Raw genomic sequence first — 24,884 nt, 5'->3', positions numbered from 1 at the left:
CCCCCGCCTGGGAGAAACAGTGAGACCCCCTCTCAAAAAAAAAAAAAAAAAAAAATTAACATGGCTGCCTCATGTAAAACCACCTTTAAACTCTAATAAAGTTTATCAAGGACCACTTATCTTCACACGACACTCACATATTTTTGGACCCAGGAAGGATTACGAAGCCATTTTAGACAGTCAGCTGGTATAGAAAAGCCAGCAGAAGAGAGAGATATTGCAAAATCCCAGAAGGGCCCCAGCTTGAGCCAGGGCTAGCGAGTATCACGTCAGCAGCTGGGGCAGGAGGGAGATGATCTCCATCAACAAGCCTGCTGCTCCCTCTTGGGGAGATGCCTCCCAGGGGTAACTGAGGTCCAACTTAGTCATAGCTATTTTCCTCATATTTCTTCTCTGCTTCTAACTTAGGGTTGCCCAGCCAATGCTTTCTCTTGTGCCTTTTCCCTTCCTGATCCCCCATTCTTGAATAGAAGAGTAGAAAGGACGATTCCAAAGAAAAGAAGTCATAAGCCATAAATCTTTCCTTCCTATAAATGAATGTCTTGTGTGTGTACGTGTGTGTTGTCTAGACTAGATACGGATCTCTGCCTCGTAGCTTCCAACCTAAAGTTCTTTTGACCAGGCATTTTCTTTGTCTTGCTGATCCGTTCTAGAAATCCCTACTAAATGATCTTCTTTCCAGAGGGGGTTCTATAAATATTAATTCATCAGCTGCCTCATCGTGGTGCAGTGGCAGCCATGCTGTCCTATGACTAATTAATTACTGTTGCTAAAATATTAAATAACTATTCATTATGCAGTCTAAAGACTTTAAGCCCTAGATCTATGCTGTTCTCATCACTTAGGGTGAAGGACAAGAGTTCCTGGGCACCTTGACTCCTGATCTTAAAATATCATTAAGAGTAGAAGAAATAAGACTAAATATAGAAGAAATTTTATCTGAACTATTTAAGATGGTTTGAGTCCTGAATCTAAGCATTTAAAAATTGTGATGGGCTGGTCATAGTGGCTCACGCCTGTAATCCCAGAGCTTTAGGGAGGCCAAGATGTGAAGATCACTTGAAGCTAGAAGTTGGAGATCAGCCTGGGCAACATAGGGAGAGCCCATCTCTACAAAAATCTTTTAAAAATGAAAAAATACCAGCCTGGCCAACATGGTGAAACCCCATCTCTACTAAACATACAAAAATTAGCAGGGTGGGGTGGTGGATGCCTATAATTCCAGCTACTCGGGAGTCCGAACCAGGAGAATCACTTGAACCCGGGAGGCGGAGGTTGCAGTGAGCCAAGACCTATCCATTGCACTCCAGCCTGGGTGACAGAGTGAAACTCCATCTCAAAATAAATAAATAAAATAAAATAGGCCGGGCGTGGTGGCTCACGCCTGTAATCCCAGCACTTTGGGAGGCCAAGGCCGGTGGATCACCTGAGGTCAGGACTTCGAGACCAGCCTGACCAACATGGTGAAACTCCGTCTCTATTAAAAATATGAAATTGGCTGGGCCTTTGGTGGTGCATGTCTGTAATCCCAGCTACTTGGGAGGCTGAGGCAGGAGAATTGCTTGAACCCAGGAGGCAGAGGTTGTGGTGAGCCGAGATCGCACCATTGCACTCCAGCCTGGGCAATAAGAGCGAAACTCTGTCTCTAAATAAACAAACAAACAAACAAACAAAATTAGCTTGGCATGGTGATGTGTAGCTGTAGTCCTAGCTACTTAGAAGGCTGAGGTGGGAGGATTGCTTGAGCCCAGGAGGTTGAAGCTGCAATGAGCCATGGTTGTGTCACTGCACTCCAGCCTGGGTGACAGAGACCCTGTCTCTATTTTTTTATATTTTTTTGAGACAGAGTCTTGCTCTGTCACCCAGGCTGGAGTGCAGTAGTGCCATCTCGGCTCACTGCAACTTCCACCTCCTGGGTTCAAGTGATTCTCCTGCCTCAGCTTCCTGAGTAGCTGGGACTACAGGTGCACGCCACCATGCCTGGCTAATTTTTATATATTTTTTAGTAGAGAAAAGATTTTACTGTGTTGGCCAGGCTGGTCTCGAATTCCTGACTTCAGGTGATCTGCCCGCCTCAGCCTCCCAAAGTGCTGGGATTACAGGCGTGAGCCACCACACCCAGCCTTTTTTTAAATTGTGACAGACAGTTGTCAGTAGGTTTGGAAAAGGGAATGAAGGGCCAGGCACGGTGGCTCACAGAAGTTGGACATCATTTCTGCCTTCTGGGCCCAAGCGATCTTTCTGCCTCAGCCTCCTGAGTAGCTGGGACTATGGGTATGCACTAACATGCCTGGCTAACTTTTGTATTTTTTGTAGTGATGGGGTTTTGTCATGTTGCCCAAGGGGGTCTTGAGCTTCTGGGCTCAAGAGATCTGCCAGCCTTGGCCTCCCAAAGTGCTGGGATTACAGGTGTGAGCCATTGTGCCCTGCCATAATATTCCATCTTATGGATATACCATATTTTAGTTAACCAGCCCCATATTGTTGGATATCTAGATTGAAAATAGTTTTTCCTTTTGTAAACAATATTGAGCTACACAACCCTGTATATCCATCCTTGACTACGAGTCTGATTATTTCCTGCAGACAACTTCCTCAAAGTTGAATTGCTGGATCAAAGGGTATGCACCTTAATATTCTCCTGTTATTTTTATTATTATTATTTTTGAGATGGAGTCTTACTCTGTTGCCCAGGCTGGAGTGCAGTGGCACGATCTCGCTCACTGCAACCTCCACCTCCTGGGTTCCAGCGATTCTCCTGCCTCAGCCTCCTGAGTAGCTGGGACTACAGGCATGTGCAACCATTCCTGGCTAATTTGTGTATTTTTTTTAGTAGAGACAGGGTTTCATCACGTTGGGCAGGCTGGCCTCAAACTCCTGACCTCAGGTGATCTGCCCACCTTGGCCTCCCAAAGTGCTGGGATTACAGGCGTGAGCCACTGCGCCCTGCCTGTTTTATTATTTTTTAAGTGATAAAAATATACAAGCAATAGAGAACAATCTCATCTCAGTAGTTCCAGACCAGCCCCACACTCCCATGGCAACCCACCTTAAACATCTGGTGTTTTTTTGTTTTTTTTTTTAGAAGGAATCTTGCTCTGTCGCCCAGGCTGGAGTGCAGTGGCGTGATCTGGGCTCACTGCAAGCTCCACCTCCCGGATTCACGCCGTTCTCCTGCCTCAGCCTCCCGAGTAGCTGGGACTACAGGCGCCCGCCACCAGGCCCGGCTAATTTTTTTTTGTATTTTTAGTAGAGACGGGGTTTCACCGTGTTAGCCAGGATGGTCTTGATCGCCTGACCTCGTGATCCGCCCGCCTTGGCTTCCCAAAGTGCTGGGATTACAGGCGTGAGCCACTGCGCCCGGCCTACTAATTTTTATTTTTTGTAGAGATGGGGTCTCCCTGTGTTGCCCAGGCTGGCCTCAAACTCCTGGGCTCAAGCAATCCTCCTGCCTCGACCTCCCAAAGTGCTGGGATTACAGGTGTGAGCCACCGCACCCGGCCTAGTGAGCATATTTTTAAGGTGTATGTCAATTAGTGTGGAACACTGATGGAATGAACATAGCAATAATTAGAACTGCCACTCACGGAGCACATATTAAGTGTCGGGCATTGGGCACCAAGCGCTGTTGACAGACGCTTTATTTTTTGTTTTGAGTGCTTACTGGGTACTAGACTTTTCAGTAAATATTAATCACCTACTATGCTATTCTACCAAGTGCTTATGAACAAGTGTGCAGCGCCTATTCTGCACCAGCCTTTCGCTTGCATCTCATTTAAACGTGGAAACAAGGAGTGATCTCTATGCTCTGCCCAGCGTGGGGGCGCGGGTCCGAGCAAGGGGTGCACACCTGAGTAGGGACAGGACCGGGGAGGCGGCGTCCTCTTCCCTGGCGCGCTGCAGAGCCAGGGCTACCCTGAATGGCCAGGAGGAGAAGGGGCCGGCAGAGGTCAGGCTGAGGGCAAGCGGCAGCAAAGGGCGAGGCGGAGGTCCAGGCCACCCGGGTGGCCGGATCCGCGGAGCGGTGGGCGGGGCGGCGGGCGGGGCCTGTATTGTCCGCTCCGCGGGGCATGCCGGGAGCCCCGCCCCCAACATGGCGTCTCACTGACAGTTGGCTGCCGAGCGGCAGAGGCGGATCCTGCTCCCGAGGGCGGCGGCGGCGGCGGCTGCGGGGCCGGGGTCTCCCGGGCCGGGGTCGGGGGGGATGGCGACTCGGACCGCCTAGGGCGGAGCTGCACGGGCGAGGCGGCAAGCGGGTCGCCGCTGGCGGACGCGGCGGACGCTGCCATGGACTGGTGATCGCGGCTGCTGCTGCTCCGTCTCCGCCGGCCGGGCGTCTGCTCCTCAGCTCCAAGCCCTCAGCCGGGGCCATGGGCTCGTCGGCGGCCGCGGCGGCGGCGGCGGCGGCGGCCGCTGACTCGGCGCAGTGGCTCTCGGTGAAGGAGGAGACCATCTTCCTGCACGACGGGCTGATCCGGGTCACCGACCTGGCCGAGTTGCCCAGCGAGATCCTCGGGGCCCCGGAGGCCGCCGACACCGACCTGGAGGTGAGCGAGGCGGCCCCCGGCCCCCGCCATCGGACTGGCCCACTCTCCCGGCGCTCCCGGGTCGGGCCCCTTCCTCGCCCCAGCCGCGGGCCTCGCCTCCCAGGGGCTGCCGGGGCAGGTGTGTGTGGGCGCGGGGCGGGCAGGTGGGGGCCGCGGCCGCAGGTCTGCAGACCGCCCGCCCCGCTCTCCCTCCCTCCCTCCTCGGGGCCTGGCGCCCGCCGGGGATTTCATTTGTGGTTTTCTTCTGAGCGTTCCGACACCCGGCATTTTATTAGACTAGCACCCGGCTCGGCCTTCATGCCCCGGAGGAGCCGCCGCCACCACCCGGGCCTCCCTCCCCTCCCCCACGGGCCCCCTGGACCCGCTTCCAGGGCACACCCAGGTTGCTTAGCTTTGGGAACATTTTTATTTTAACGCTGTGCACCCTCCCACCCTTTTCTTCCCTAGTTCTGTGGTTTTTTTCTTTTTTCCGGGAGAGGGTAGTGGCAGCTGCGGGTCCGCGGTGGGCAATCCAGCAACTTCTCTGTGTTGTGTCTGGGATGGATTGACACGGGGCCTTTGTCAGGGAAGCGGGCGGTGTGGACAGCGAGAGGGATGCTCCAGCGGCCTTCCGTGCGCTCTTGGCGAAGGGTCACTGGCGCGTTAGGCCGCAGGGCCTTTTTGTGTGTCCGGGGGTCGCCGAGCATCCCGGGTTCAGAGCCGTGGCAGGTGCAACAGCAGATCTCATCAGTTGAGCTGCTTGGCCTTGGGGGCAGAAGGGAACCAAATGTGCTTGGTTGGTGGAAACTTTCCATCGACTTCACTTGGGTTCGTATTTGCCTAAAGGTGGGAATACTGGCAGTGGCGTTTCATGGAGGCCAGCGGATGCTGACACTGCTCCCCCTCCACTTCGTGGGATGACATTTTGATGTGTAGGTAGCATGGGGTGTCATCAAATTCTTACTGCCGTATGGAGAGCTTTCTGGGATAGGCGCAGAGAGGATGGCCTATCTTCTGGCTATAAACGGAATGCGAGGAATCTTTTGTGTTTTGCGGTTTTGCGTGCAGTTTGGCTTTACGCACAACGAACATTTATAGAAATGAATTAAAAGCCATTACTGTGTGTTTCTGGAAACGGCAGTGATCGGATCGCATTGGCCGAGACATTTGGACGTGCTTGAGATGCGAATACGTTCCTCTGTTTTTTTGTGTCTGGATTTGCGGTTGCTTCAGCACTTCCGTTGTGAACTCTTAATTGACTTATTTTACAATCTAGTCACCAAAAAGAGGAGGATATGGTTGGTAGGGAATTCCTAACATGGAATCATCGTTTTATTGTGTCTCATTTGGGCCTGTTCTATAAAAAGCAAGGTGTGTCTGAGTGTCTTATCTGCCTGAAAACTCAAGGGGTATTATGCTATGATAGTGGAATCTTTTGATTTAATTGGCTGTGTTGTGTGTGAAAGGTGGGAAGTGGATGCTCTTTGTTTCTTTTCTTTTTTTTTTTACCCCCAGACCGAGTCTTCCTCTGTCGCCCAGGCTGGAGTGCAGTGGCCCGATCTCAGCTCACTGCAACCTCCGCCTCCTGGATTCAAGCGATTCTCCTGCCTGTGCCTCCCGAGTAGATGGGATTACAGGCGCGCGCCACCACGCCCGGCTAATTTTTGTATTTTTAGTAGAGACAGGGTTTCACCATGTTGGCCAGGCTGGTCTCGAACTCCTGACCTCAAGTGATCTGCCCGCCTTGGCTTCCCAAAGTGCTGAGATTACAGGCGTGAGCCACTGTGCCGTGCCTATGCTCTTTGTTTCTTAAAGACTAATCCAAGTTCACAGAACCAAAATTTATATATATGTCATTTGTGTAATTTATTTATTTTTAGGATTAGAAAGAGTAGGATTAAAGTATCTGTGCTGTTAAGTTGGTTTTCCTAAAATGTTTGTAAATGTATTGCATGAATTTGTCAGCTATTTGTACAGAAGAATGGTTTTAAAAGGAAAGAACCTCTCTGGCCTGCTAGATTTTGTTTTTTTAAATTGCTTTTTGAATTTATGGTCTGATTTCTCAGAAACTAGTATGTGTATGGGTGATACACTGGTAGCAGTGCATAACTTTTTTCATTCTTTCCATGTTATACAGGCTCCATGGTCTCAGCAGAAATAGCTAAGAATATTTTTGTGGCTATTAGATTTGTGTTTGGGTGTATTCATATATATATATATATATATATATATATATATATATATATATATATATGATCTTTTTGTTTGTTTGTTTGTGTTTTTTTGAGACAGAGTCTCTCTCTGTTGCCCAGGCTAGAGTGCAGTAGCTCGATCTAAATCTCAACTCACTGCAACCTCTGCCTCCCAGCTTGAAGCAATTTTCCTGCCTCAGCCTCCCAAGTAGCTGGGATTACAGGCATGCACCACCATGCTAGGCTAATTTTTGTATTTTTTAGTAGAGACAAGGTTTTGTCACGTTGGCCAGGCAGGTCTCGAACTCCTGACCTCAGGTGATCTGCCTGCCTTGGCCTCCCAAAGTGCTGGGATTACAGGCATGAGCCACCACGCCTGGTACATATTTAATTACTTAATAATGTTGATTAAATGTATCCTACATGTCAGGCATTATTTTATTAAATTCTCAAAAGAGCCTAACAGTTGGAAATATTGCACTCATTGTACAGATGAAGGAAGTGCAGAGTAGGTATTCAACTTGCTCAAGAGCACATAAAGAGCTTGCACATTAACCTAGTTCTGTTCACCGGATATCTGCTCCTCATCATAATACTTTATGCTTCCATGCATGTATAGTATTTGTATTTGCAATTATTTTAAATTTCATAACTGGCTACAGAAGGAATAATCTCTATTTTCTTTAGTAACTGTTTCTTTTTCATATTTGAGGAAGATTCATGATTTATTAATTTTTTAAAAGCTATCTTTTGAAATACCACCACATCCATGAAATACAGTCTTCCAAGCCTCTCCTTCCAGTGGACATCTGGGTGAATAATGGCCATTTTCCACAGAGTTTATTAATATATATAGAATCCTTTAGTTAACACTTTTGGATTATGAGGGACGGGACTCACTGCAGAAGAGTGCAATAGTCTTAGAATTTTAGAGCAAGAAGAGACTTTAGAGATAATAATTTCCCTCATTTTAGAACGAAGTTCTCTAAGATCAGGAGATCTCAGAGATCAGGAGATGAGGTTATGGCTTAGTCACTATAGCATAGCTAGTTGTGGCAGGGCAATGACTAGACCCTGGCTTTTCTGCGTTTGGATTCTAGTGTTCTGTTCACCCTGTCAGCACTGCTCAAAGTCAATCTAAAGAAAGAATCCTTCCTAAGAAGCAGATCAACATTAACTTAATATTTTAATTTAAGCAGATCCAGAGTATTTGAATTAAAATTTTTCTTCCCAGTAAATTCCCTCCCTCCCTCCCTCCCTCCTTTTTGAGACTGAGTTTCATTCTTGTTGCCCAGGCTGGAGTGCAGTGATGCGATCTTGGCTCACTGCAACCTCCACCTCCCAGGTTCAAGCGATTCTTCTGCTTCAGCCTTCCAATTAGCTGGGATTACAGGCATGTGCCACCATGCCCAGCTAATTTTGTATTTTTAGTAGAGACTTAGTTTCACCATGTTGGCCAGGCTGGTCTCGAACTCCTGACCTCAAGTGATCTGCCTTCCTTAGCCTCCCAAAGTGCTGAGATTATAGGCGTGAGCCACTGCACCCGGCCTCTTTTTTTTTTTTTTTTTTTTTTAAAGCAATAAATAATGTTTAATCAACTAATTCATTCAACAAGTATTGGTGGAATTTAGAGTGAGCTGGGCCAACCGTCCTGGATGCTGGGGATATAGCAGTGGATAAAATAAAATCCTTGTCCTCAAAAAGCTTATAATTTATTGGAATGATACAGACAATGACAAATATGTAACATGACATAGAGGCAAATGATAAGTGCTAAAGAGAAAACTATAGCTCAATAAAAAGATGGAGAGCATTGGAAAGAGGGCTCTGTTTTTTTGTTTTAATTTTTTTTGTTAGAGATGGGGCCTTGCTATATTGTCCAGGCTGATCTTGAATTCCTCCTGGCCTCAAGTGATCCTCCGACCTGAGCCTCCCAGAGTGCTTAGTATGAGTCACTGCACCCAGCCAACTGTCCTGTTTTATTTTATTTTATTTTTGATTATTTATTTTTGAGACAGAGATTCTCACTCTGTTTCCCAGGCTGGAGTGCAGTGGTGCCATCTTTGCTCACTGCAACCTCCACCTCCCGGATTCAGGTGACTCTCCGGCCTCAGCCCCCTGAGGAGCTGGGATTACAGGCATGCAGCACCACGCTTTGCTAATTTTTGTATTTTTAGTTGAGACAGGGTTTTACCATGTTGGTCAGGCTGGTCTTGAACTCTGGACCTCAGGTGATCCGCCCACCTCTGCCTCCCAAAGAGTTGAGATTACAGGCGAGTCAGCCACCACACCCAGCCTGTCCTGTTTTATATAGGGTGGACATGAAAGGAAAGCCCAGGATGGCTTTTGAGCAGAGACCTGAAGGGAAGGAGGGAGTATACCATATGGCTCCCCGGAAAGAACATCCCATACAGAGACGACAGCAAGAGGCAAGTCCTTGAGAGGGAAGCGTCCTCAGCATATTTGGAGCTCTGAGCCCAGTAAGCTAAAGGGGAGAGGAGAGATAGGGAGCAGGGGATACAGATCAAGTAGATCCTTGTAGGTGAGGGCTTTGGATCTTACTATGAGTGAATTAATAATGCAGAGTGTAGCCGGGTGTGATACGCCTGTAATCCCAACACTTTGGGAGGCCGAGGCGGGCAGATCACAAGGTCAGGAGATTGAGACCATCCTAGCTAACACAGTGAAACCCCGTCTCTACTAAACATTAAAAAAAAAAAAAAATAGCCGGGCGTGGTGGCGGGCGCCTGTAGTCCCAGCTACTTGGGAGGCTGAGGCAGGAGAATGGCGTGAACCCAGGAGGCGGAGCTTGCAGTGAGCCGAGATCCTGCCACTGCACTGCAGCGTGGGCGAGAGTGAGACTCTGTCTCAAAAAAAAAAAAAAAAAAAGAATGCAGAGTGAGGCTTTTTCTTGTCCTTTAAAATAGCCATTTGTTGGAACATGTGGAAATAGGCAAAGAGAAAAAAAATATATATATATAGCCGTTTGTATTTATTTTAATTTTATGTTACTGGTGGAAAGCAAAAGACGTATAGGAATTATTATTATTATTTATTTTAGACAAGAGTCTTGCTCTGTTGCCCAGTCTAGGGTGCAATGGCTCGATCTCAGTTCACTGCAACCTCTGCCTCTCAGGTTCAAGGGATTCTCCTGCCTCAGCCTGCTGAGTACCTGGGATTACAGGTGACCCTCACCCAGCTAATTTTTTTTTTTTTTTTTTTTTTTTTTTAGTAGAGATGGGGTTTCACCATATCAGCCAGGCTGGTCTCGAACTCCTGACCTCAAGTGATCCAACCGCCTCTACCTCTGAAAGTTTTGGGATTGCAGACGTGAGCCACCATGACCGGCTTAGGAAATTTTTTTAAAATATTGAAATAAATATACATTTAAGAGAAATAAAAAAGCAATAACTCAAAAATAACATCTCAGATGTTATTGCATTTTACATTGAATTTCATAGAACATTATCCTTTTTAAAATAAACGGAATTTAAGAGGGGGAAAAAAAGGAATAGCTTTACTTGTGGAAATTCCAAAAGCGTTCTGCTTCCTATCCCATTTTTCTTTACAAACTGCAGTTGGGAACAAGCAGGCATCGTATATAAGAGTGTTGACAGAGAAGCTGATTAACTTACCCAAGGTGGCTAAGATATTTCTTACTCCACAGTTGAGGTTTATTTTAAATTTAAGCATTTTGGTTAGTGCTTCTCATATTTCATGGTGTTTGCTTGTAAGTACTCCCTCTCCACCCTGCCCCACACCACACAAAAACTTGAACATGAATGTTTAAGTCAGCTTTATTTGTGACTGCCCAAAGCTGGAAACAATCCAAATGTCCGTCAGCAGGTGAATGGATAAACAGATGTGGTACATCCATACAATGGAGTATTACTCAGCAACAAAAACGAATGAACCATTGGTACTCACAACGTGGATTTATGCTGAGTGGAAGAAACCAGACAAACAGGAGTACATACTGTAAGACTCCATTTCTATGAAATTTTGGAAATGCAGATTGATCTGTAGTGGTTGCATGGGGATAGAGGCGGGCAGGAAATGATGAGAGGGACGGAGTATAAAGGAGCATGAAGAAACTTTTGGGGCGATGGCTATTTCTCTATTTTGATTGTGGTGATGGTTTCACATTTGTATATGTATGTCAAAACTCATTAAATCACACACTTTAAATATGTGCCATTTACTGTATGGCAACTATATGTTAATTAACAAATGAAACCTAATAAATGCAAAAGGGTTTTTGTTTATTATTTTGTTTTGCCAAAAAAGAAAAGGGGCATTTGGGTTTGAAGTTGATCAGCTGAAATCATCAAGGCTTTAAATACTTATCGTACCCTCAAGTGAAATATTTGAGATGATATTTAGATTTATGTTGATCTATTCTCCTAGGAGGACACTGCTAGCCTATATATCCTTTGGACAAAATCCTTTGGAAAGTGTTTATGTACTTTTATAGAATTCTAGATTTGGAAGAGTTAATGAATAAGGGAATAAACTAACCTTGTTCACCAGTAGTGTCGATTACCATGCAATTAATGAGCACTGTAATAGGAGTCACTGAATCTTGGTGCAGTATTCTGTGAGCTTGGGCAAAAGGCCCAACAGGCTTTCAGGCTTGTCTGGCTCAAGCTGTAAAATGAGAATGAAGTATTTGAGGGCTGTGGGAGACAGTATTGCCTTGAAGTTAAAGTCAGGTTTAAAGAGTCAAACTGGGATCGAAATTCTAGCTCTGCTCCTTGCTTGCTGTGTGACCTTGGGCAAATTCCATACCTTTTTTTAAACATATTTTTCTAGAGACAGGTTCTCTGTTGCTGGCCGGAGAGCAGTGGTGTCATCATAGTTCACTGCAGCCTCACACTCCTGTGCTTTAAGTGATCTTCCCACCTTAGCCTCCTGAGTAGCTGGGACTACAGGTGTGCTACTAATTTTTAAATGTTGTATAGAGATGGAGTCATGCTGTGTTGTCAGGCTGGTCGTGAACTCCTGGCCTCAAGCAATCCTCCTGTCTCAGTCTCCCAAAGTGCTGGGATTACAGGTGTAAGCCACTGCGCCTGGCCTAATTCCATAACTTCAGAAATCCACTTCGCCTCCCAGGTTGAAGTGGTTCTTCTGCCTCAGCCTCCCGAGTAGATGGGATTACAGGCTTGCATCACCATGCCCGGCTAATTTTATATTTTTAGCAGACATGGGGTTTTACCGTGTTGGCCAGGCTGGTCTGGAACTCCTGACCTTTGGTGATCCACCCGCCTCAACCTCCCAAAATGCTGGGATTATATGTGTGAGCCACCGTGCCCAGCCCCTAGTTACTTCTTCTGGTGTATCTTCTTAGTCATCATTGTCACTATCTCTACCACTACCACGACAACAGTGCCAGCATATTGAGTGGCACGTTCTGTGCTAAGTACTTCACATCCATTATTTTATTTAATCCTCACAAAAAACATGAGGTTGGTACTGGATTATCTTTATTTTATTGTTTTTGTTTGTTTTTTGTTTTGTTTTGTTTGTTTGTTTTGAAATGGAGTCTTACTCTGTCGCCCAGGCTGGAGTGCAATGGCATGATCTCGGCTCACTGCAACCTCCGCCTCCTAGGTTCAAGTGATTCTCCTGCCTCAGCCTCCTGAGTAACTGGCATTACAGGCCCGTGCCGCCACGCCTGGCTATTTTTTGTATTTTCAGTAGAGACAGGGTTTCACCATGTTGGCCAGGCTAACTCCTGACCTCAAGTGATCCACCCTCCTCGGCCTCCCAAGTATGGGGATTTCAGGTGTGAGCCACCATGCCCAGCCTAGAATTATCTTTATTTTATAAATGAGGAAACTGGCACAAACAAAAGTTAAGTAACTTGACAAAGGTCAGATAGTTAGTGGCAAAGCTAAGGCTGAAATAGATCTGTCTGATTCCAGCCCTGAGTCCCTATTCTTGAACTATTGTTACACTATCATCATCTGTAAGAGTGGGATAATGATAGGGCTAATTAATGTCAGAATTAAAAAGATGGAGGTGGCCAGATATGGTATCATGCCTGTAATCTCATTACTATGGTAGGGGCAAGGAGTGGGTTGGAGTTTAAGACCAGCCTGGACAACATGGCAAAACTCTGTCCCTACAAAAAAATACAATAAAATTAGCTGGGCATGGTGGCATGCACTTGTAGTCCCAGCTACTCAGGAGGCTGAGGCTGAAAAATCACTTGAGCCCAGGAGGCAAAGGTTGTAGTGAGCCAAGATTGTGTCACTGCACTCCAGCCTGGGTGACAGAGCCAGACCCTGTCTCAAAAAGAAAAAAAATAATAATAATAAGATGGATGTGGGCTGAGTGTGGTGGCTCATGCCTGTAATTCCAGCACTTGAGAGGCCAAGGCAGGAGAATTGATTGAGGCCAGGAGTTCAAGACCAGCCTGGGCAACATAGCAAGATCCCATCTCTACAAAACATTTTAAAATTAGCTGGGCATAGTTGGCTACTTGGGAGGCTGAGGTGGGAGGATCACTTGAGTCCAGGAGCTGTAAGAGGTGGTAAGCTATGATTGTGCCACTGTACTCCAGCCTGCATGACAGAGTGATATCCTGGCACCAGAATATTAAAAAAAAAAAAAAAAGTGATTATGTTTAAAGTGTGTTGACCCTATAAGGTGCTATGTTGCTTGGAAGTTATTTTATTCATATTCAACCAGCAGCCTATTGTATTTGAAAGCAAAACTATCCCATCAACATAATTTTTTCTATAGTAGTGGAATAGTTTTTTGTTTGTTTGTTTGGTGATCCCTGTGGAATTTTTTTTTTTTTGAGACGGACCTTCGCTCTCGTTGCCCTGGCTGGAGTGCAATGGCGCAATCTCGGCTCACCACAACCTCCACCTCCCGGGTTTAAGCGATTCTCCTGCCTCAGCCTCCCGAGTAGCTGGGATTACAGGCATATGCCACCACACCTGGCTCATTTTGTAGTTTTAGTAGACACAGGGTTTCTCCATGTTGGTCAGTCTGGTCTCAAACTCCTGACCTCAGGTGACTTGCTTGCCTCAGCCTCCCAAAGTGTTGGGATTACAGGTGTGAGCCACTGCACCCGGCTGGAATTTTCTTTCTTTTTTTTTTTTTTTTCTTTTTGATAAGGAATTCCTCTCTCGTTGCCCAGGCTGTAGTGCAATGGTGTGATCTCAGCTCACTAAAACCTCCGCCTCTTGGGTTCAAGCGATTCTTCTGCCTTGGCTTCCCGAGTAGCTGAGATTACAGGCATGTGCCACCATGCAGAGATAACTTTGTATTTTTAGAAGAGACGGGGTTTCACTATGTTGGTCAGGCTGCTCTTGAACTCCTGACCTCAGGTGGTCCAACCACCTCGGCCTCCCAGAGTGCTGGGATTACAGGTGTGAGCCACTGTGCCTGGCTGGAATTTTCTTCCTTCCCAATTTGTTTGCAATATGGCTAGGCAGATGAAATGATAGATAGTCTCTGTTTCAGTTTTTCTCCAATAGCAAGACCCTAAGGTCTTGCTAAATAAATCAGCTTTGATTATTATCTGTCCTCTTGGCTTCCATCTTGACTGTCATAAAATACCACCTGTTGGCTCGAGATGCTGGGTGGGTGGTCATGCATCTCTTCTTTCCTAGGTCTGAAGGTAACTGTGGTGATAATTATGAAAGGACTGTCAATTGCTGAAAGTGCCCTATGCTTTCCCCTCCCCACCTTTCCCTCTTGTTTTACAAAGTGGTTGTGGGGTGAACACAAGGAGTGTAGTCTGCTTTACAAGATGTTTAGTCAATAGTTGTAGACAAATGTAAATAACAGCAGGTGATCAGCTATGGGACAAATGCATAGTTATTTCAAAAGGAGAGAAGATTGCAGAAATTGTGTAATGATTATTTTGATCCTGCATTTTAAGCACAGCTTATGTATCTATTAATTAAAAAAAAAACAACTATGAGTAGTACATTAATACATTACTGACAAAATGGAAATAACACGTAAACCTGAAGTCCCTTTTAAGCACCATCTCTAATTTGGATCTTTGTGTCCTTCCTGCCCTGGCTAACTTAGTGACAATTTTTTTCATGTGTATCCTTCAAGACCATTTTAAAATTTTGGTGTGTATATAACACATTCTATTTTTTTCTTTTTTACATAAAGATGTCATACTAGACATATCTTTCTGTAACTTGCTTTTTTTTTAGACTCAAGGATATGTTTTGATCATTCTATGTCTCCATATATATATCTACCACATTATTTTTAAGTGTTTCACAAGACTGTAGAAATGCCACAGTTTTATTTAGACATTCCCTATTGATGAGTATCTTAGTTTCCTGTTGCCATGCTAACAGATTATCACAAATTTCGTGGCTTAAGGCAGCATGGATTTATTCTTTTACATTTTTGGAAGTCAAAAGTTTGAAATGAGTCTCACTGGGCTAAAAGTCAAGCGTTGGTAGGTCTGGTTCCTTCTGCAGGCTCTAGGGGAGAATCTGTTCCCATGCCTTTTCCACAGCTTCTTGTGGCCACTTGTATTCCTTGGCTTGTTGCTGTTTCCTCCATCTTCAGAGTACGTTACTGCAGTCTGTCATCTGTCATCACATTGCCTTCTCCTCTGACCCACTCTTCCCGCATCCCTTTTATAAGCACCCTTGTGAGTACATTTAGGGCCCACCCAGATAATACAGGATAATCCCTCCATCTCAAGATCTTTAACTTAATCGCATCTGCAAAGTCCCTTTTACCGTCTAAGGTCACATTTATAGGTTCCAAGGATTAGTAAGTGGACATTTTGGTGGGCACCATTATTCAGCTGAGCATCATGGGTATTTTGGTTGTTTTCCGTTTTTCACTCTTAAAAACAGTCCTTCAGTTCAGATTCTTGCATGCCTGCTTATGCACACCTGAGATTATTTCTCTAGGGTAAGTGGAATTGCTGGGTCATTGGTGACAAGTTAATTTTAATAGATACTACCAAATTGCCCTCCTGTGTGACTACCAATTTATAGTCCCGGTATTAGTGTTTGATAGGACCTCTTTTCTGCACACCCTTGCAGAGGCCATTTTAGAACTCATAAGTTTGCTTAATTTGGCTAGGTGAGGTGGCTCACACCTGTAATCCCGGCATTTTGGAAGGCCAAGGCAGGCAGATCACTTGAGGTCAGGAGATTAAGACCAGCCTTGCCAACATGGCAAAACCCCATCTCTACAAAAAATGTTTTAAAAATTAACTGGGCATGGTGGTGGGCGCCTGTAATCCTAGCTACTTGGGAGGCTGAGGCGGGAGAATTGCTTGCACCTGGGAGGTGGAGGTTACAGTGAGCCAAGATCGTGCCACTGCACTTCAGCCTGGGTGACAGAGCAAGACTCTGTCTCAAAAAAAAAAAAAAAAAATCGTAGGTTTTGCTTAATAAGCCAATAACTTTCGCTCCAAAAGATGCATCCAATGGATGTAATTGGGTACCTAGAAATGCACACTGAACCCTGGTCAGCCAAAAGAAGCCAGAGTTTTCTGTCGGTGCCATCCAGCTCTTTTGACTTCACTTCAGAGCACCTCTCTTGTGGCTTGATAGCCTTCTTGTCCTGGCATAGGCTCATTTTTGTCTGTAATCCAGTTAATACAGACCATGTCCATATATAGGCAGGAGAGAAACGACGACTCCTTACTCCGTGATGGTTTATGGAGAGTGCCAGAGACCAGCAGGGCAAGGGAGCTACACACACTGGGAAGAGAAACATTGGCTCCCGAAGTGTGCTCAGAATTCACAGCAGTTGTGAGGCAGACTATTTGGACTTAGATTCCCTGAAAATTTTCTCTCTTACATGCTAATATCATGAATGATTCCACATTTTTTTTTATCTATATGAAAAATACCTATATTAAGTGGATTGTATTTTTATGCTATGTAAAACCTTTTTGATTATAAATAAATAATACAGGGATGTTATTGAAAATAGAGAAAACATCTAAAAGTGTAAGAGAGACAATAAATACCCTGAGATTATACCATTCCACCCAGATGAAATTTTTTTTTTATTATTTGCTTCTTCAGCTCATATTTTTATATAGATAAAATTGGGGTTATATGCTATTTGCAGTTTTGGATCCTGTATTCACTTACTGAGAACATGTTGAATAAGATTTAAAGATATGATTTTTAATGTTTGCATAGTAATTTATGGATATACTATAACTGTCTTCTGCTGTTTCTTCAAATATGCTATTTTAAAGATAATCTGCTATTTAAAGATAATATCAATTTATAGGAAGTGAAATAATTTTTAGTATTAAAGTGTTATCTGTTTGGTAGCGTTTGGTAAATTATACATTTGTAGTGATTTTTAAAGTGTTTCTGTGACTTATTACTGTTAATACTTTATAATTTCAAGGGATTTTAATAGTGCTGTATAAATCCTCTCCCAATAATGTTGAATATTTGCATGGAGCTTGTAGTTTAGAAAGGCTATTAAGCACATTTGGTGAATAATTAATGTTCCATGATGGGACACTTTGGAGTGGACACATTTGGATCCCTAGCACTTTTACTAAAACCTGCAGTTGGCTGAATTACTAGGTCAGAGCACAGTGTATAGCAATTTTAGATTAACAATAAGATGCGTAATTTGCAAAATATTTAATGCAAATTGTAGGTTTAGTAATGCTAATAACTATAGATTCGGCATTCAAGTAGTGGTTGTATACTAACAAAATATTAACATTCAGTTTGTATTTGTAATGGATCTTTTCAGCGTTTACTATATTTGCTTTGTGCTCTGTAGTTTGTGTTACAATTTCAAATGTGTAAAGTCTAATAAAATAGATGTAGCTATTTATGGGGCAGAGTAGAAAATCTGGACGTGTTTGCCTTTTTTTTTTTTTTTGAGATGGAGTCTCCCTCTGTTGCCCAGGCTGGAGTGCAATGGCAAGATCTTGGCTCACTGCAACCTCTGCCTCCCAGGTTCAAGCGATTTTCCTGCCTCAGCCTCCCAGGTAACTGGGATTACAGATGCGTGCCACCATACCCGGCTAAGTTTTGTATTTTTAGTAGAGACAGGGTTTCACCATATTGGTCAGTCTGGTCTCCTGACTTTGTGATCCGCCCGCCTCAGCCTCCCCAGGTTCTGGGATTATAGGAGTGAGCCACCCCGGTGCTCTTTTTTTTTTTTTTTTTTTATGCTCGAATACTTAAGAATGTTGGCCAGGTGCATTGGCTCACACCTGTAATCCCACCACTTTGGGAGGCTGAGGTGGGAGGATCATTTGAGCCCAGGAGTTTGAAACCAGCCTGGGTAACATAGGAAGACCCTGTCTCTACAAATAATTTAAAAATTAGCCGAGCATGGTGGCACAAGCCTGTAGGCCCAGCCACTTGGGAGGCTGAGGTGGGAGGATTGCCGGAGCCCTGGGAGGTTAAGGCTGAAGTGAGCTTTGATCGTGCCACTGTACTCCAGCCTGGATGACAGTGAGACCTTGTCTCAATTAAAAAAAAAAAAAGAAATATGTGCCAACATATTTGCATTAAAACAGTGTTAGGTAATAGACTTTCCTTCTTTATTTCTTGATACTAATTCTTTCCTAATCAGTTACAGAGAAGCTGAAAAACAACTACTGGTTTATTTAATCTGGAAAGGAGAAAATAGATGGAAAGGTAAAATACATTTGGGGAACTTTGGAGGAAGCTTGCCTTTTTTTTTTTTGAGACAGAGTTTTACTCTTGTTGCCCAGGCCAGAGTGCAATGGCGCAATCTCAGATCACTGCAACCTCTGCCTCCCAGGTTCAGGCAATTCTCCTGCCTCAGTGCTCCTAGTAGCTGGGATTACAGGTGCCCGCCACCACGCCCAGCTAAATTTTTGTATTTTTATTAGAGACTGGGTTTCACCATGTTGGCCAGGCTGGTCCTGAACTCCTGACCTCAGGTGATCCACCCGCCTTGGCCTCCCAAAGTGCTGGAATTACAGGCATGAGCCACTGGACCCTGCCGGAAGCATTTTTTTGGTTGCGTTTATAAATACAATTTCCTTTCCCTCAGGGGTTCTGAACCTAAATAGGATTCAGAGATGCATGGGACACCATGAATAGAATTCATGGCATCTGTGACCTTGGATGGGAAAAAAATATATATGTTTATTTTCACATACCTTTAGCTGAAAATCAGAATTTTGTTTTCTTTCTTTTCTTTTTTTTTTGAGACCAAGTCTTACTTTGTCGCCCAGGCTGGAGTGCAGTGGCACAATCTCGGCTCACTGCAACCTCCACCTCCCCGGTTCAAGCGGTTCAAGCGATTCTGCCTCAGCCTCCCGAGTAACTGGGATTACAGGTGTGTGCCACCTTACCTGGTTAATTTTTGTATTTTTGGTAGAGATGGGGTTTTGCCATGTTGGCCAGGAGGGTCTCATACTCCTGACCTCAAGTAATCTGCTTGCCTCAGCTTCCCAAAGTGCTGGGATTACTACATGTGTGAGCCACTGCACCCAGCCAAAAATTAGCATTTTCTCCCTCTGAAGGCAGTCAACAAACTCAAGTAGTATTGGCAGTGTACCCACATGTACGATACAAAAAAAAAAAAAAATAGTAACAAGCAATTTTTTCTTTTTCTTTTTTTTTCTTTCTTTCTTTTTTTTTTTTTTTTTTTGAGACAGAGTTTCACTCTTGTTGCCCAGGCTGAAGTGCAATGGCGCGATCACGGCTCACCGCAACCTTCGCTCACTGCAACTGCCTCCCGGGTTCAAGTGATTCTCCTGCCTCAGCCTCCAAGTAGCTGGGATTACAGGTGCCTGCCACCATGTCTGGCTAATTTTTGTATTTTTAGTAGAGATGGGGTTTTGTCATGTTGGCCAGGCTGGTCTTGAACTACTGACCTCAGGTGATCTGCCCACCTTGGCCTCCCAAAGTACTGGGATTACAGGCGCTCTTTTTTTTTTTTTTTTTTTTTGAGACGGAGTCTCGCTCTGTCGCCCGGGCTGGAGTGCAGTGGCCGGATCTCAGCTCACTGCAAGCTCCGCCTCCCGGGTTTACGCCATTCTCCTGCCTCAGCCTCCCAAGTAACTGGGACTACAGGCGCCCGCCATCTCGCCCGGCTAGTTTTTTGTATTTTTTAGTAGAGACGGGGTTTCACCGTGTTCGCCAGGATGGTCTCGATCTTCTGACCTCGTGATCCACCCGTCTCGGCCTCCCAAAGTGCTGGGATTACAGGCTTGAGCCACCGCGCCCGGCCTTTTTTTTTTTTTTAATGTTGAAATAATTAAGAATGTTGGCCAGGTGGGCCCAGCAACAAGCAATTTTTTCAAAATAGAACGATGTTTTGTTTTGTTTTGTTTTGAGACGGAGTCTCGCTCTGTCTCCCAGGCTGGAGTCTCGCTCTGTCTCCCAGGCTGGAGTGCGGTGGCGCGATCTCCACTCACTGCAAGCTCCGCCTCCCGGGTTCACGCCAGTCTCCTGCCTCAGCCTCCCGTGCGGCTGGGACTACAGGCGCCCTCCACCACGCCCGGCTAATTTTTGTATTTTTAGTAGAGACGGGGTTTCACCGTGTTAGTCAGGATGGTCTCCATCTCCTGACCTCGTGATCTGCCCATCTCGGCCTCCCAAAGTGCTGGGATTACAGGCGTGAGCCACCGCGCCCGGCCAACGATGTCTTTTTTAAGAGATGCAATCTCACTCTGTTCAGGCTGAGTGCAACGGCGTAATCATAGCTCACTGCTGCCTCAGTTTCCTGGGCTCAAGCGATCCCGCCATCTCAGCTTCCCAAGTAGCTGGGACAATAGGCTCACACCACCATGCCTTTAATACTAATTTTTTATTTAAAAAAAAATTTTTTTTTGTAGAGATGGGGGTTCACTAGGTTGCCCAGGCTGGTCTTGAACTCCTGAGCTCAAGTTGTCTACCCACCTTGGCCTCCCAAAGTGCTGGGATTACAGATGTGAGCCACTGTGCTCTGCCAAAATGGAACAATTTTTTTTTGTTTACCAGGTATTTTGTTTTTTTCCCTTTTGTCTGAGGAGAATGTTGGTCAGCTGAAAGTATGTGAATAAAATGTAATCAAATTTTGTTAGTGTTGGTATCTTACACTGCTAATCATTTTAAACAGGTAACCTCAAACAGTAACTGTTGCCTGTAATCCCAGCACTTTGGGAGGCTGAGGTGGGTGGATCGCCTGAGCCTAGGAGTTTGAGACCAGCCTGAACAACATGGTGAAACCACATCTATACTAAAAATACAAAAAATTAGCTGGGCGTGGTGGTATACACCCAAGTCCCAGGTACTCGGGAGGCTGAGGTGGGAGGATCGCTTGAGCCCAGAAGGCAGAGGTTGCAGTGAATCAGCCGAGATCACGCCAGTGCACTCCAGCCTGTGCAACACAAGGAGACCCTGTCTTAAAAAAAAAAAAAAAACAACCAAACAAACAAACAAAAAAAAGAAGCAGTAACAGTTGCTATCCCAAGAGAAACATTGTTTTTAAAATCTGAAATGCATTTTTGCTTCTGTCCTCTTATAGAGTACAATTATATGCCTGTAGTTTCTTTTGTTGTTCAGATTGTTGTTTTACATTAGTATTGTCAAGGTTCAGGAGTTTTACTTAAATAGCCTCCAGAACTGCACTGGTAGCCACCACCCACATGTGCCTATTGAGTACTTGAATGTGGCTGGTCAGAATTGAAATGTGCTGAAAGTATAATACACATCAGATTTATGAAGGCTTCATGCAAAAAAAAATTAAAAGAACTCAGTAGTAATATATTATTTTTTATTTTATGTTTTTAGAGACAGGGTCTCACTCTGTCACCCAGGCCAGAGTGCAGTGGCATTATCATAGCTCTCTGTAACCTTGAACTCCTGGGCTTAGCCTCTCCAGCAGCTAGGACTACAGGCATATACCACCACACCCAGCTAGTATGATCCATATTGATTAAATGTTGAAATGATGATTTGTATATATAATGGGTTAAGTAAAATCTACCATTTAAATTAAAAATGCTAAAATTAATTTTATCTGTTTATTTTTACCTTTTTTAACATGGCTTCTGGAAAATATTAAATTATATATGTGTCTTACATATTTCTATTAGACAGCGCTCTTTAGATAGAGGGCAGTAAACTGTGGCTTTCAGGGTCATATCCAGCCAACTATCTGTTTTCATAAATAAAGTTTTATTGGAACATAACCAGCCTATTTGTTTACATATTGTCTGCCTTCATGCTTTAAAGCAGAATTGAGTAGTTGTGACAAGATCTTATGCCCCACAAGCCTTCTAGGGCTCTGTGATCAAATAAGATCATAGGTTGAGGACACAGGTCAGGAAAAATTCACTAATGGAGAATCAAATAAGAATACATAGTTATTTTTGATGAACTGAAGTAGTTTAGGTGAGACTCTAGGAATCTTAATTGCAGTTACACTTTTACTTTTTAATTTTTAAAATTTTTATTTTTTTATTGAGTCAGGGTCTCGCTTTGTTGTCCAAGGCTGGAGGGCAGTGGCGCACAGTCACGGCTCACTGCAGCCTGGACCTCCCAGGCTCAATTGATTCAAGTGCCTCAACTTCTTGAGTAGCTGGGGCTACAAGCCCATGCCACCATGCCTGGCTAATTCTTGTGTTTTTGTAGCGATGGGGTTTCATCGTGTTGTTCAGGCTTGTCTCAAACTCCTGGGCTCAAGCTATCTATCTGCCTTGGCCTCCCAAAGTGCTGGGATTACAAGCGTGAGCTACTGCTCCTGGCATACGTTTTGCCATTTATTTATTTATTTATTTATTTTGAGAGATAACGGCTTGCCCTGTCACCCAGGCTGGAGTGCAGTGGCGTAATCTCAGCTCACTGCCAGCTCTGCCTCCTAGGTTCAAGCGATTCTCCTGCCTCAGCTTCCCAAGTATCTGGGACTACAGATGTGTGGCACTACGTCCAGCTAATTTTTGTATTTTTCGTAGAGATGGGGTTTCACTATATGTTGGCCAGGCTGGTCTTGAACTCCTGACCTCAGGTGATTCACCTGCCTTAGCCTCCCAAACTGCTGGGATTATAGGCAAGAGCCACTGTTTCCAGCCCATTTTGCATTTTGGATAAGAAGAAAACACTTCCCAACAGTTGTAATATTATTAATATTTTTAATATTGGAACCTAGAGAAGTAATATGGGGTCAGGACTTTTTTTTTTTTTTTTTTTTTTTTTTTTTTGAGATGGAGTCTTGCTCTGTCATCCAGGCTAGTGCAGTGGTACGATCTTGGCTCACTACAACCTCTGCTCACTGCAACCTCCACCTCCCAGGTTCAAGCAATTCTCCCACCTCAGCCTCCCGAGTAGCTAGGATTGCAGGTGTACGCCACCACGCCTGGTTAATTTTTTTTATTTTTAGTACAGACAGGGTTTCACCATGTTGCCCAGGCTGGTCTCAAACTCCTGACCTAGTGATCCACCTGCCTCAGCCTCCCAAAGTGCTGGGATTACAGGCATGAGCCACCACACCTGGCCTGACCTTTGATTTTTATGTAGAGCATAGTGAATTTTACAAAGAGAATAATGAATTCCTCAGAGATTTCTGAAAATAGCTAGTTAGATGGAGTTCATTGAAAATATGTTATTTTGATCATCATTCTAAAAACATTAATGACTTTGAATGAATTTTTTGTTGTAGAACTTAGTTGTTCTATGATTAAGTAGTGAACTTGAGCACTATTCTATTTATTTTGCACATTTTCAGGTTTTCAGTAAACCTATTCTGTGTCCATTAAGCCACTTTTATTGAGTGGTAGTGCCTTGAAAACTGGGCCAGACGCGGTGGCTCATGCCTGGAATCCCAGCTGATGATTTGGGAGGCCAAGGTGGGAGGATTGCTTGAGCTCAGGAGACCAGCCTGAGCAACACAATAAGACCCCATCTCTATATATGAGAGAGAGAGAGAGAGGGTGTGTGTGTATGCTTGTGTGTATATACACATATGTAACTTTTATATACATATAAATATATATTATCTATTTTATTATATATATAAATTTTTAAAAATTAAAGAAAGAATGGAACTGTTGCAGAAGTTTTAAGATTTAGTATAATCTAATTACCGATTAGCATAATAAAGCTATTGATAATTTATTTAAAACATTACAAAATACTTAAAAAAAAATTAAAATGTTAGAGGAAATTTTGAAAATTTAGAAGATGTAAAAAAACATAAGGGAGGCTGGGCGCAGTGGCTCACGCCTGGATCCCAGCACTTGGGGAGGCCAAGGTGGTCGGATCACATGAGGTCGGGAATTTGAGACCAGCCTGGCAAACATGGTGAAACCCCATCTCTACTGAATGTACAGAAATTAGCCGGGCATGGTGATGTGTGCCTGTAGTCCCTGCTACTCTAGAGGCTCAGGCAGGAGGACTGATTGAGCCCAGAAGTTTGAGGCTGCAGTGAGCTGATTTTGCCAGTGCACTTCAGCCTGTTTGACAGAACGAGACCCTGTCTCAAAAAAAAAAAAAAAAAAGAAAATTTAGAGTTACTTCAAATTCTAAAAGTCAAGAGAGAATACAGGGGAATGTCGCCTTGCTAACATAACGCTCCCCGCCTGCCTCCCCCACCACCAACTTCCCAGCAGCAGCCAATATTAGTAGCTGCTTAGATGCTCCCCAGAGGTAGTGAGCACATGTATGAGTGATACATGGGCAGATTCCTCCCTGACCTGGGCTCCTGATGTGCTCCCCTCCCTCCCATCACTCCACTGCAGTCTCCATAGCTTCCTTGTGTTCCCATAGAGGAGGCCTGCAGGTTGGCTTCCTCAGGCCCTTACTCTTCCCTCTGGAGAATATTAACTTCCATAAGGCAACAGTCCACCAGGTGATAAAGGTGGTATTTTTGAGATTATTAAAGTATGAAGTACTTAGAAACCTAACATGTTAGAAAAGCAAAAGAAAACAAAAAGCAAGGATATTACCCAGGGCAGCTTCAGCTCTGTTAGCAGATCAATGAGGATAACTTTGAAACAACTGAAACGGAAATCTTTTCAAACAGATACATACAGTTGTGTACATAAGCACAGTCCCAGTGAATACAGATAGATACTTAGGTATCACAGCAACAGAGACAGAGGACTTGTAGTGAATTCAAAGTCCCTCTGGTTGCAAGTCTGTTTGATAATTCCTACATACATTGTAATTGGGAAACTATAGTATTAACTAGAAGAGTGCTCCCAAATTCTGTTCCT

At 44.5% G+C, this 24,884-nt stretch overlaps 1 protein-coding gene and 1 pseudogene across 2 annotated transcripts in view; one reads left to right on the top strand and one right to left on the bottom strand.

Moving 5' to 3' along the window:
- The first annotated feature begins 4,233 nt into the window (after positions 1-4,233).
- HECTD4 (HECT domain E3 ubiquitin protein ligase 4) overlaps positions 4,234-24,884 on the top strand; it is a 223,726-nt gene continuing 203,075 nt past the window's right edge. The window contains exon 1 of one of the 2 annotated variants that reach the window (XM_025401575.1): positions 4,234-4,547. In XM_025401575.1, the coding sequence (XP_025257360.1) occupies positions 4,371-4,547 (177 nt within the window). In that variant the 5' untranslated portion in view covers positions 4,234-4,370. The remainder of the gene's footprint in view (positions 4,548-24,884) is intronic. The other variant, XM_025401574.1, reaches the window with a different exon arrangement.
- The window catches only part of LOC112634180, a 61,104-nt pseudogene continuing 41,210 nt past the window's right edge, over positions 4,991-24,884 (bottom strand).

The sequence above is a fragment of the Theropithecus gelada genome, chromosome 11, assembly GCF_003255815.1.
Source record: "Theropithecus gelada isolate Dixy chromosome 11, Tgel_1.0, whole genome shotgun sequence".
Classification (NCBI taxonomy): Eukaryota; Metazoa; Chordata; class Mammalia; order Primates; family Cercopithecidae; genus Theropithecus; species Theropithecus gelada.
Note: the sequence above shows the minus strand (reverse complement) of the source record. Positions and strands in the feature narration are given on the sequence as shown.